This window comes from Batrachochytrium dendrobatidis, assembly GCF_000203795.2.
Source record: "Batrachochytrium dendrobatidis JAM81 unplaced genomic scaffold BATDEscaffold_45, whole genome shotgun sequence".
Classification (NCBI taxonomy): domain Eukaryota; kingdom Fungi; phylum Chytridiomycota; class Chytridiomycetes; order Rhizophydiales; genus Batrachochytrium; species Batrachochytrium dendrobatidis.
Genome location: NW_006281133.1, coordinates 2301 through 13189, shown reverse-complemented (window position 1 = coordinate 13189; position 10889 = coordinate 2301). Strand labels below are relative to the sequence as shown.

The window sequence follows — 10889 nt, the reverse complement described above, 5'->3', positions numbered from 1 at the left end:
TTGAATGGATGCCATTCCGCACTCGTAATGTCTTGTATGACATCTTGTAGATCGTGACTTGAATCTATACACACCATCGCTGCTAAACACAAACTATACATGCGCACATGACAAACTATACGACTTTTACAATATATGACCATTGCTCCCAGTCGATTATATTGTGCCATATGGGTAAAGTATGCGCGAAAAACCTGCGGACAACCACTGTCGAGTGATGACAATGCAGTTTTGTCAAATATGCAAACCAACATAGCAGTTACACGGCGCAACGGTCCAGCTTGTTGCAAATAGGTACGCAGTTGAGCGTGCTGTTTCGTTTGCAGACGCAAGCCGTTTGATTGTCAGTGATGTAATCGACCTGATGAACGCGTTTGTGTTCTCACGATGTTATGTAGATTTATACTTGCCATGGATGTTGCGACTACCAAAGACGCTGAAAATGCTTGTCCAACTGCTGTCGATCAAGCATAGCATATTGGCACGTCCATTATTAACCATATTGCACAACCAATCGATTGTAAAGTATTGACATACAATGTGTTGATTTGGCTGGGTCAACAAACATGACTACAGTGACACGAACCATTTGCATATGATCGAGCAACTTGTTATTGACATATGTAACATGCTGCATGGCATGTATTGTAACGGATTATTTTTTGATGTGTTTGACGTTTTTTGCAAAACAGCAGGTGTGTTTTTTGGTAATGTTTTGAGCAAACAACCCGATACTCGGTCTGTTGCACACTCATTGCGTGGACACACAGTTACAGGGTCGGTTTAGTATCCGTTCAAAAATGGAACCGGCTGATTAAACAGCTGCATTCAGTCGTGTAGATATGCTGGTTTTGAGCAATTCTGTTGTATGCCAAACATGACTATATATCTGCCACGCTTTTTACCAAGATTGTCAATGATAAATGCATGCCAGTTGATGTCGAGTTGCTTGTCTGAAAAATCAAATACGATACGAGTGATGTGTGAGCTTGATGCGTTATACTATGCATGAGTTTGAATTGTATGTAAAGTCTTGCATATCTCATTTTGATGACAACACGAACTTGCACACAATGTAAACCTTACATTGAATATCCTACCACAAACTGTAAAACGACACTGAGTTTGGTGATGGAAATAGCAAAAGCAATCAAACTCGATCACATAAAAGTGGTTGAATGAACACTTCAAATACACGTGATGACACTGATGACTGTTGACGATTTTTTGATTTATTTTCACTGTTCACTTGTTTGACTGGATTCTTACTCGGTTCTCATTCGGTTCTTACTCGGTTCTCATCACTTTTGTCGATAACTGTGAGTGATTCAATCTTGTCGAGTAATTTGACACGAGTGATTTCAAGATACTGACTGTTTATTATACTCATTCTTAGTGTTTCATTGTGCGTGGATAGTCGTAAATTCTTGGTCAAACATGAGCGAGTCCATTGTTGGTTTCGTAGAAGCCGGCTCTGAGCTGGGCATCCTCTCTGAAGATGGGAAAAACTGCTTCAATATCTATTGTCCAAGTTGCAAGAGTTTTATTTTACGTAAACTGCAAGGGTCTAAACTCTTTCCTACATCTATTCATCCAACTCTTGGTCAAGATCTAACGGTACCACTCACCAGTTCATCATAACTGTGTCAGGTTCATGCTTAACTCTTGTTTTTACTATAGAATATTCGTATGCCTAGCATTCATAAATCAGATAATTGCTCAGCCACTGCTTCACCTTTCTTTTGGCTAGTATCAGACATGATGCAGTTTGAAAATATTGGGTTTTCTCGACCTATTCATGATACTACTACAAACACTAAAGTATATACTATCGATCGATATCTCTCTTGTGCAGACTGCGATCTAGGTCCATTGGGATGCTCGGTTCTACTTGCTGATAAACCTGATACATCTACTTGTCCCAGCATCGTTGAATCCAACCCACTTTCCGATCAACCCATCGAAACAATCACCACTGCTGCTCCTACCAAACTGCTCATGATTGCTGCCGATAGAGTGAGATACAAATTGATTGATTAAACCATTCGTTTAAATTTATTATGCATTGTAAAATAGAACAGGGTTATCTCGAGTTTTTAGTTTATAAATATTTTATTTTGCAGTCATATTCATGTAAAATAAAGTACTAAATAAGAGTCAGAATAAACAATCAGTCTCATGTTGAATTGGTGCCAATTTAATTTAATGGACAACATTATATCTTGAAATCATTGTTTAAAACTAGTTGTTGGTTTAATGTTCAAACATGTTTTTTACGTATGGATTTATACTTTTATATGATAACGTGCAGATTGCAACTACACTATACAGTTCCATACCATTCATTCCTAAACCCTGCAGAAAATGACTCGAGTATAATAAAGGCACCTTACACGAATATGGCTGTAAATTCAGACTGACACCTGATAAATCCAATCACTTTTAGTTTATTTAAAAGTCTTCCCACTCATCTGCTGATGGTTTGGAGGTAATGGCTGCAGCAGAAGGCTTTTCATGTGCTTGGGGTGCATCCACTGTGGATCCAATTTTATATGGAGTGTTTGCAGAGTCAATGGCCGCTGGCTGAGTTGGCGGTTGATCTGTGTAGGGTGTAGATACATGTTCAGACTGAGGATCACGATGAGTGTCCTCCCAGTTGTCCCATCCATGCTGAGTTGATGCTGGATCTTTTGAATCCCGAGATCCACCAACTGTTTCGTATCCACTAGTTTGGTTCACCAAATTAGTGGCCATGCTATATCCAGTGTTGCCCACTTCCGTTACCTATATTCCATAAAAGTGCAAGCCATGCAAGCGTTTAGTTGAAATATCCATTATTTGAACAAAAAGCATCTAATAGGGTTTACTTTTTGAGAAATAACAGACACATAAGATTGCACGTTTTTAGATAGCTCAGGATCACGAATGGCTGCTGCGGTAGGTTTAATAACCTGTAACGTAGTTTAACAAGACATTCAAAGTCAGATCTAGCTTAATCATTACAACTTCAAAGCTATTTTACATTGTCAGTTAAAGTTTGTCCAACACGCTCTGCACCACCAACAGCAAGTTTTGCTCCTTCAGCCGCATATGATGTAAATAAGCTCCAGCCCATGGACAATGTGCGCATTGGATCATCTAGTAGGTTCCCAGCATCACGGGTAGAATTTTGCTGAGGTTGGTTGACAACTGACACAATGCATGTATAGTCAGTCTACACATTTAATGCTGTGCTCCAATAAATACAACTTTTGGTATCTAACTCTGATATAAAACTTACAATCGGGGTTACCAAAACCACTGAATCGTCCTCCTTGACTAGGATTTACCCCTTCTGGACGATTCATGTTGTCCTGTCCTTTTTGCTACAACGACCCATATTCAGATTAGCTACAAAGGTAGGTTCCAGAATCAGATTAAAGAGAAGACAGCCACATAAAATGCAATCTTACAGCAAAATACTGCTCGTTACGAGCCTTGTCACTTGAAGGCGGGAGATGAGAAAGCTGAGAAACAGAAGCTGAAAGCACATCCGTGTTTTGTGATGCAGGAGTAGGTGCTGGTCCAATGGGCGGCATTTCCCATGGTTTTCCCTCAACAGCTGAAGTCAGTTTATCCTTGTAGAATCGCGCAAATTCACTATCGTATTTCTGTGGAATAGACATGCCTTCTTTATAATCTAGATGTGTTGAATCGTGTAATGAATAGGAATTTAGAAGGCTCCGATAGCATGTACAAGACAATCCAGTACTAAACTACATATGCTTACGAGGGTGGGATCTGAAAAAGTCCATGGCATTCTTGTTGCCTCCCATTTCCATTCGCTTAGCCTGGTCTTCCGACCATTTATCCATAGTGACCGATCGCACAAACGACAAATGCACACCCTAAATACACATTGTGAGTTTGGCTTGAATAAACTGTGGTCTGAACCAAGTCAGAGTCGATTGCGACTAGTATATTTGCAATACAATCATGCGGACAGTTCTCTAGTTGATCAAGCTGATACAAGGATGAATAAATAAAGACATACCAAACTACGATGAACTCCAGAGCACTCAAGACAAAAAAAAATGCCATAGGTAACAGATGCCCACTATAAAACCCAGCAGTTGCAAGAGTTAACATGCAAACCAACTGTGAAATATCTGGCGAATCAGTTCAACAAAACCGACTTAATACAATATCTACATGCCTGGGGATGATGAGCACCTATAGGATCCAAAATAAAACAGATATTTTCAATAGGTTGGTTATTATAAAATATGCTACATTCATACTCTCCAAAGTGGCGTGGTGTAGTGCAAGATATGCGACCTTTGGTAGAATATAATCTGATGGAATATTGCGAGTTTTATTTACCACAGTCAATGCAGCTTTTGTTGACCTCTAGTCGCTGCAGCTCCAACAACTTTGGTCTGCAGTCCATTTGCAGTTGAATGGGAGAGTTGATGACGACGATTTTCGGGATTCAACCACAACGAGGGAGTTGTGAGGGAATTGAGGGAGTGTGCTTTGTTCCTGTGGAATTGTTTGACATGGCAAGTTTTTATTGAAGCGACTCGATCAAACACAACTGCAGCATGCCAGCCCAGTCTGCCCAGTCTGTCGATCGACCACCTGAATCATGTGGTGTATGCACTGACTTTAAAGTGCTTCGTCGTAAAAAGATTCCCATGGCCACTCCTTTGGCTCAATCTACCGCTGGTATTGCTGTAGCTACCAGTGAAGCCTCTGCATCATTGCATACTATCACACAACAATCTACAGAAAATACACCGTATATGCCCTTTCCCTGTCCACCCGATTCATCTGAACTTGGATCGTCTACATGGACATTCTTACACACCATGGCTGCATATTATCCTGAAATCCCAACTCCAGAAGACAAGACAACGATGCGATCGTTCATTCATGGTTTAGCTCGCTTCTACCCATGCTGGTACTGTGCATCTCATCTACAAGAACATATCAAATCAAATCCACCTCAGGTTGATTCTAATAAGGATTTGAGTGTATGGTTTTGTAAAGTTCACAACGAAGTTAATGAGCGACAGGGAAAACCTGTTTTTGATTGTTCAACCACATTTGCTCGATGGAGAACTCAAAGTAAAGAGTGTGAGCAGAAATGATCCTTTAGTTGATATAGATTGATCAATATTTAAACACTAAATGAAATAAAAGTGCCCATTTTATAGGAATATCAATTGTTTCTTGGCAGTCGACAATTTCAATTGGTTGCAGTTGGATAAAATCGCATCTATACAACTTATTCAATATCAACATGGTTGTGTAGAATCATTTAATCTTAGACTGATTTGCTTTCATTTCCAATTGAATTCAATGTGCATTATGGGAATAAGAATTTACTGATCAAACTAAAAGGTTGATGTTGATGGCATATGCTTGTCAGTACGCTCCGAATGGCCGATAATTGACTTGTTTAAATCAAGTACTCTACAAATATGATTTGGTTCGCCAAGTTGAAGTTTTAATATGCTCCGAATCTATATCAATCAAATAGCTTAAACTCGTGCTTCTATAAAAACACCAACATTTAAAACACTGGCCATGATTTAAATTCAAACAACTCACCAGCTTGTAAATCATCAACAAAGTCTTGGTAAGAAAGGCATTTTTTTGTAGTATCACTTGGGGGCGATGGATAGGTGTCTACAGATTGTACTTCAGCTAATTGGCAGAGTAAATCAACACGCGAATCATTCCATTGAACATCCAGATCCGAAAGTGCTGGTGGATTCCGTGGGTGCTTCTCTGGATGAGGTAGCGGTTTACCTTGTCGGTATAAAAACTAATAGAAATAAAAAATATTATTATAAAAAATAAACCGTGCATTTAAAAACAACAAAGTAAAGTACTTTTGAGTTTGGTGAAAGCGATCGCTGAGCAGTATTCTCAAATTTATGAGACGTATTAACGGTGCTTGAAAGAGCTGGTGTGGAGAGAGGTGTTCTTGAGGTTGTACTTGCCAATGAGTTGGGATTCACTTTTGGTGCTGAGACGGCAGTTGGATGCAAAGAATGCTCATGGGGAATTTCAACCGGAACCGTAAATGCATCCCTAACACCCATTATTCCATTGTAAAGCACAGAAAGCATGGATGTGCTAGCTACATTAGTGTTGTCAAGATTAATTAATGGTGTTAACACAGGAACTGAAGGTAATAGTGGCAATGGCCGAAATGGTCGAGGCGATTGTGCACGAGAAGGGTGTGATTTTGGAACACCATTTTCTGGGCTGGTATGAATTGGGTCGATTTTGGTTGACCGAGGTGTTGCTTGCTGCACAGATACTGAAGGCGTGTGTGGTGGTGGAATCTGTTTTGTAGTCACTGGCGACATGGACTGAGCAATTTTCTGCTTTGATACTGAAACCATGGGTTGTATTTCAGAGTTACAATTAGATTGAGCGTGTAAATGCTCAGAATGTTTGGGTGGAAGTTTTGGCACGGTTTGGAGTGACTGCTGTAGTGTAGGCACAGTAGATTTTAAAGTTGTTGGAGCTAATTTTGGGATTTGAACTTGCAAAGTTGATTTTTGAATCTTATGTTTTGAGCTAGAAAAAAAACGATGTCCAAACATGGTTGATTCAGCGCGACCAGATAATTCGGCATTATCCTCATCATCTGACCAAGGAAGTACCCGAGTTTGGGGAGTACCTCCATTTGTTGCACGACCACGGAAAGCAGAGGGTGGTGGCGACAAGGATCTTACATGCGATGCATTCCCCAAAGACTTCCATGGTAGTATAGATTCAATCCTTGGAGAAGTTGGAGATGGAGATCTGGAAAGCATAGATGTAGGTGATTGTGAAGGGGACATGGAAAAGGCAGATCTATTGCGAGCAAAAGGACTAGTTGCTCGATTTTTTGACTGTATACGATGCAGGCTGGTGTGATTTTCTGATGCAGACATCTTGTGATAGATTGACACGGGAATATTTACACAAATTTCTTGTCTATCCAATCAAGTTGAAATATTAATAAAAATCAGTAACAAATATCAAATGATTCATGGCAACTATGCACTAAACTTACTTGAAAAATGAGCTTGTTTCAAGCGAAACAACAATAAAACACATTATATCTGCAATTGTAGTGTTTTTAATAGTACACACCGTGCTCTGAATATACAAACACAATCAGATGACGTTTGTGAGTAGTGAAATTAAACAAATATGTATCATATTGAAATAAAGTCGAATAATATTGTTTCGTCAACTAATATTCAATTGGATTACCGGAATATGCAAATGAACTCGACTTGATCTCTTCTCATTTGGATCAAACGAAAAAGCCTTGTCACGGAAGTGGACTTCTACGACTGTTTCTGAAATCTCTTTGGCCTCTTCATTTTCCAAAATATTTCCTGCGTGGAGATTAAAAACTAGCTTTCTTATCAATGACAGCTTGAATCCCTGAACCTATATTCAAAACAGCCATTAGTCAGTTTTCGGATTAATACAACTGTAAATCTATTTGAAAAAAATCAAAATATAATTATCCTACCTTGCGATTGCTATAGTTTTCAATGCCTACATCAACAAAGACATCGCTTCCTGCATGAATAAAAAGTGACTCGACTGCAGCCTCTAGTTTAATCTGTCCATCGTCATTGTTAAAAAACCCTTTAAGCTTTTGAGTGCTTTCTGCTGACATCAAACTTTTTCCATTCTGATCTTGCGTATTTTCAAGCTCTGATGAACTGACTTTTGCAATTACAATGGTATCTGTGGATTTGATGAGCGTATCTCTTTTCCCGCGTAGCTCATACTGGACAATACTAATCAAAAATAATGTTAATACAAGGATGAATTGAGGTCAAGACAGAGCTATTAAAAATTCAAGCAACTTGAATCTGCTTGTGCATATGAGCTTAAAAGTGCAGACCACTTTTACTTACGCAGTCAAGGTATATTTCAAACTTGCAATTGATTGAAAAGTATATGAGCCAGGCAAATTAGTGGGGAGATCAAATGCAAACGGAAATACGGTTTTACCCTTGTTTGCTTGCCAATATCCTTCTTTACATGTTCCCCGTATGGCATCTGTTAATGGAAGTCGCTCGCCTTGTAATACAATACGCGATGAAAGAAATGCATGAGTCGATGTGCTACTCTCGGTAACTTCTATACTTGTTAATTGATAAAACTAAATTAGCTAGTCTGCTTGAGCCTTGCTTGGATTTGAGTTTTATGATTGCAAATCATGGCTTGAGATGTAAAGGGGGTTTGGATAAGTGAAGCAGGAACCAACTTGAATTGAATATTCAGGATTCGACTTTTTAAAAGTTTGACTTACCCTCACGGCCTCTAATTTCAACAGATATTTCTCCAAGCCGCAAGTTATTCCTTGAAAGAGAGGTGACTTCCAGTTGACCTTGCAATTGCTCTCCAGCAATAAACATTGTCTGATCCAAAACCAGTTTCAATTTAAGCTTACTGCATTTGCTTGATTGCGTGGGTTGCGGATTGAATGTCATGTTAGACTGTGGGCCACGATATGGACTTGCTACTTGATCTGCAACCACCAATTTACTGGACATTTTCGATGAATGAGGTCGCATGCTTAGATGGTCAAGCTGGTTAAGTAGTCTTGTATCGGTAGTAACTGGACTGTTTGAAATGCCAGCAAAAGGAGATTCGGTGTGTTCTACAGCTGGAGCGATAGACGGAGAAATTGGATCTGCATCAGAAAGCACTGAATTGATCCTTTCATTTACTTGTTTATGAGTTGTACGACCACGATAGGTTGTACCCATGGCCATTGCAGAAAGTGACATGGGTGAGCGTGAATATATTGAGTTGTAATACTAAATATTAGAAAGGTCGGATGCTCGATCTAATACAATTATTATCAGTATTTGTGGGCGGTAGATGACTGTATTTGAATTGATGCTTGAATGCAGTGAGATATGACTACCGTCGACTGTTTTTGGCATTTGCATTATCCGCTGATTTAAAAGCCATTCTCATTATGAGCGGAGTTTTGAGCTTGAAACCACTTCAGCCCAAGACTCCGCTCATAACGAATACTATTTAAAATTTGATTGGTTGAATTGTCTGTATGATGGCTTAGACTGCTATTTGGTTCCTTATCTACAATCCAGCCGTTTTAGGTTCCGCCTCACTTCATGAATTGCAACCTATCTACTCGACTGAATGAATATTCGTTTGTATAGTTATGATCGACTCGGTTAAATATAGAGTACTTTAAATCTTCTATTGAATGTTGGGTTAGGTATCAACTACATCAGATCAAGTAGTTTCTAGCGTAATAGTGTCGTCGATATCAATGCATTTGTAATATTATCTAGTTGTTTCATTAGCATAAACAAGCTTTCAAATGCAATGTAAACCCATCAAATTGACATATTCATCTAACACGGATCATTAGACAAGGATGCCAAAATACATAAACTGTCAGTTTCATTGATAATTCACACCAAATTTATTGAGCAATAATGTCATTTGAACACCCTGACAAAGTTTACTAGTTTTTCTGGTGATCGACATGGAAACAACGATTGCATTTCTGTATCAGTCTTTGTTTTCTTGAACTAGAGCACTGGCGTATCGGTGACTTTAAAATACAACAAACATGAGTTTGACAATATTAGAACAATCGCACTCAATATCTGGATTGTGATGGATGAATCTGTGATCGTACAATGTATGGCTATGCCAAAATTTGGAAAAATGGTTCGATTGCATTATATGATGAATGCTGTGTTTATTGAATTGAAAATGTTCATTAAATTCAATCTTTAATAGCAAACTACAACCAATACTCGACTATTATTCACTACTACGCAAAATTAAAATCACTGCACGAGTTCTATTCTACGTGAATACAACTGATAGTTTAACAGTGTAATTGAACAAGGTTTACATTCGTTGATTTCATTCATTTTTGACTTGTCGCAGACTGCATCAATGCATGTATTATTGCAACACTGTCAAGTATCTGTCAACTACACGAGTCTATGGTTTCCGTTATTGTATACGATCAACTGTTCATGTGGTTAATACTGAATCCTGTGTTCAAAAGTTAACTGGTTCCAATCTGATATGGACTGTCAATTGATTATGCCAAGACTCTCACTGATAGATTTGCAAATACATGCATCATAATCAAGGTCTTGTTTGTCATGATGGATGTCTACAACAGGATTCGTGTGTGTTTGTTGTCATTGTTGACTGGATATGTTGCAAGTGGATCTATCAGGTATAATGACAGCTTGACCACTCATGTCAATGTTTATATTACAGACATGGTTATTGGTGCTGATTGCTGATTGTTCAAAATACCGCATCTGAAGTTGTGGATACCATGTTCAAATCATGACATTGTTGGATATCCATCAGCTTTTGGTGAAAATGCAACACATTACCGGTTTCGGTAATATACAAACACTTGGACTTGTGTCGAATGAATCAACTGGTCATTGTATATTTGAATACGTATGACATATTTTGATACTATCTTGTGTCTTGATGTTTGATGAATTTTATTAACAAGATTGATCCAACACACTCTTGTATAGTCAGGTTTGTTTCTGTTTTGGTAATTGTGACCATCATTCATGCGTGTATCCGTTTCGAGATTGATGAAATGGTTGGGCGAGACAGGTTTACGCATCCGTGTTTTCTGTAGATACCGATGGCTGGAATGACAGTAACTGCAACAGTAACATTGATATTGACATCGATATTGACGCAGGTAAACAGGATCATCAACACACTTGTTGTTGTCGTGACGATCACAACTAGCATGTATATGACATGAAGTTATACCAAGCGTGTTTGTTACAACACCAGAGACGATTGTATGATCAGTGGTTCAAACCCACAGTTTGTTGGTTTCAGTT

The 10889-nt window shown here is 38.7% G+C and overlaps 4 protein-coding genes across 4 annotated transcripts; 2 read left to right on the top strand and 2 right to left on the bottom strand.

Moving 5' to 3' along the window:
- Nucleotides 1-1437: 1437 nt before the first annotated feature.
- Nucleotides 1438-2091, top strand: BATDEDRAFT_36313 (uncharacterized protein; the record flags this gene model as incomplete). Its single annotated transcript, XM_006683203.1, has 2 exons — nt 1438-1617; nt 1681-2091. The coding sequence occupies 2 exons, from the start codon at nt 1438-1440 to the stop codon at nt 2038-2040; spliced, it is 540 nt and encodes a 179-aa protein (XP_006683266.1). The 3' UTR covers nt 2041-2091.
- A 321-nt stretch (nt 2092-2412) lies between these two features.
- On the bottom strand, nt 2413-4429 carry BATDEDRAFT_93026 (uncharacterized protein; the record flags this gene model as incomplete). Its single annotated transcript, XM_006683201.1, has 9 exons — nt 2413-2784; nt 2868-2951; nt 3023-3189; nt 3281-3365; nt 3453-3679; nt 3770-3887; nt 4034-4096; nt 4196-4212; nt 4363-4429. The coding sequence occupies 9 exons, from the start codon at nt 4427-4429 to the stop codon at nt 2452-2454; spliced, it is 1161 nt and encodes a 386-aa protein (XP_006683264.1). The 3' UTR covers nt 2413-2451.
- A 355-nt stretch (nt 4430-4784) lies between these two features.
- On the top strand, nt 4785-5132 carry BATDEDRAFT_15048 (uncharacterized protein; the record flags this gene model as incomplete). The annotated part of the gene is made up of 1 exon (XM_006683202.1): nt 4785-5132. One exon carries the CDS (start codon nt 4785-4787, stop codon nt 5130-5132), a length of 348 nt encoding a protein of 115 aa, XP_006683265.1.
- A 425-nt stretch (nt 5133-5557) lies between these two features.
- BATDEDRAFT_28810 (uncharacterized protein) lies at nt 5558-8801 on the bottom strand (the record flags this gene model as incomplete). The annotated part of the gene is made up of 7 exons (XM_006683200.1): nt 5558-5812; nt 5880-6978; nt 7058-7143; nt 7261-7443; nt 7529-7802; nt 7923-8148; nt 8321-8801. The coding sequence occupies 7 exons, from the start codon at nt 8799-8801 to the stop codon at nt 5558-5560; spliced, it is 2604 nt and encodes an 867-aa protein (XP_006683263.1).
- Between the last annotated feature and the right edge of the window lie 2088 nt (nt 8802-10889).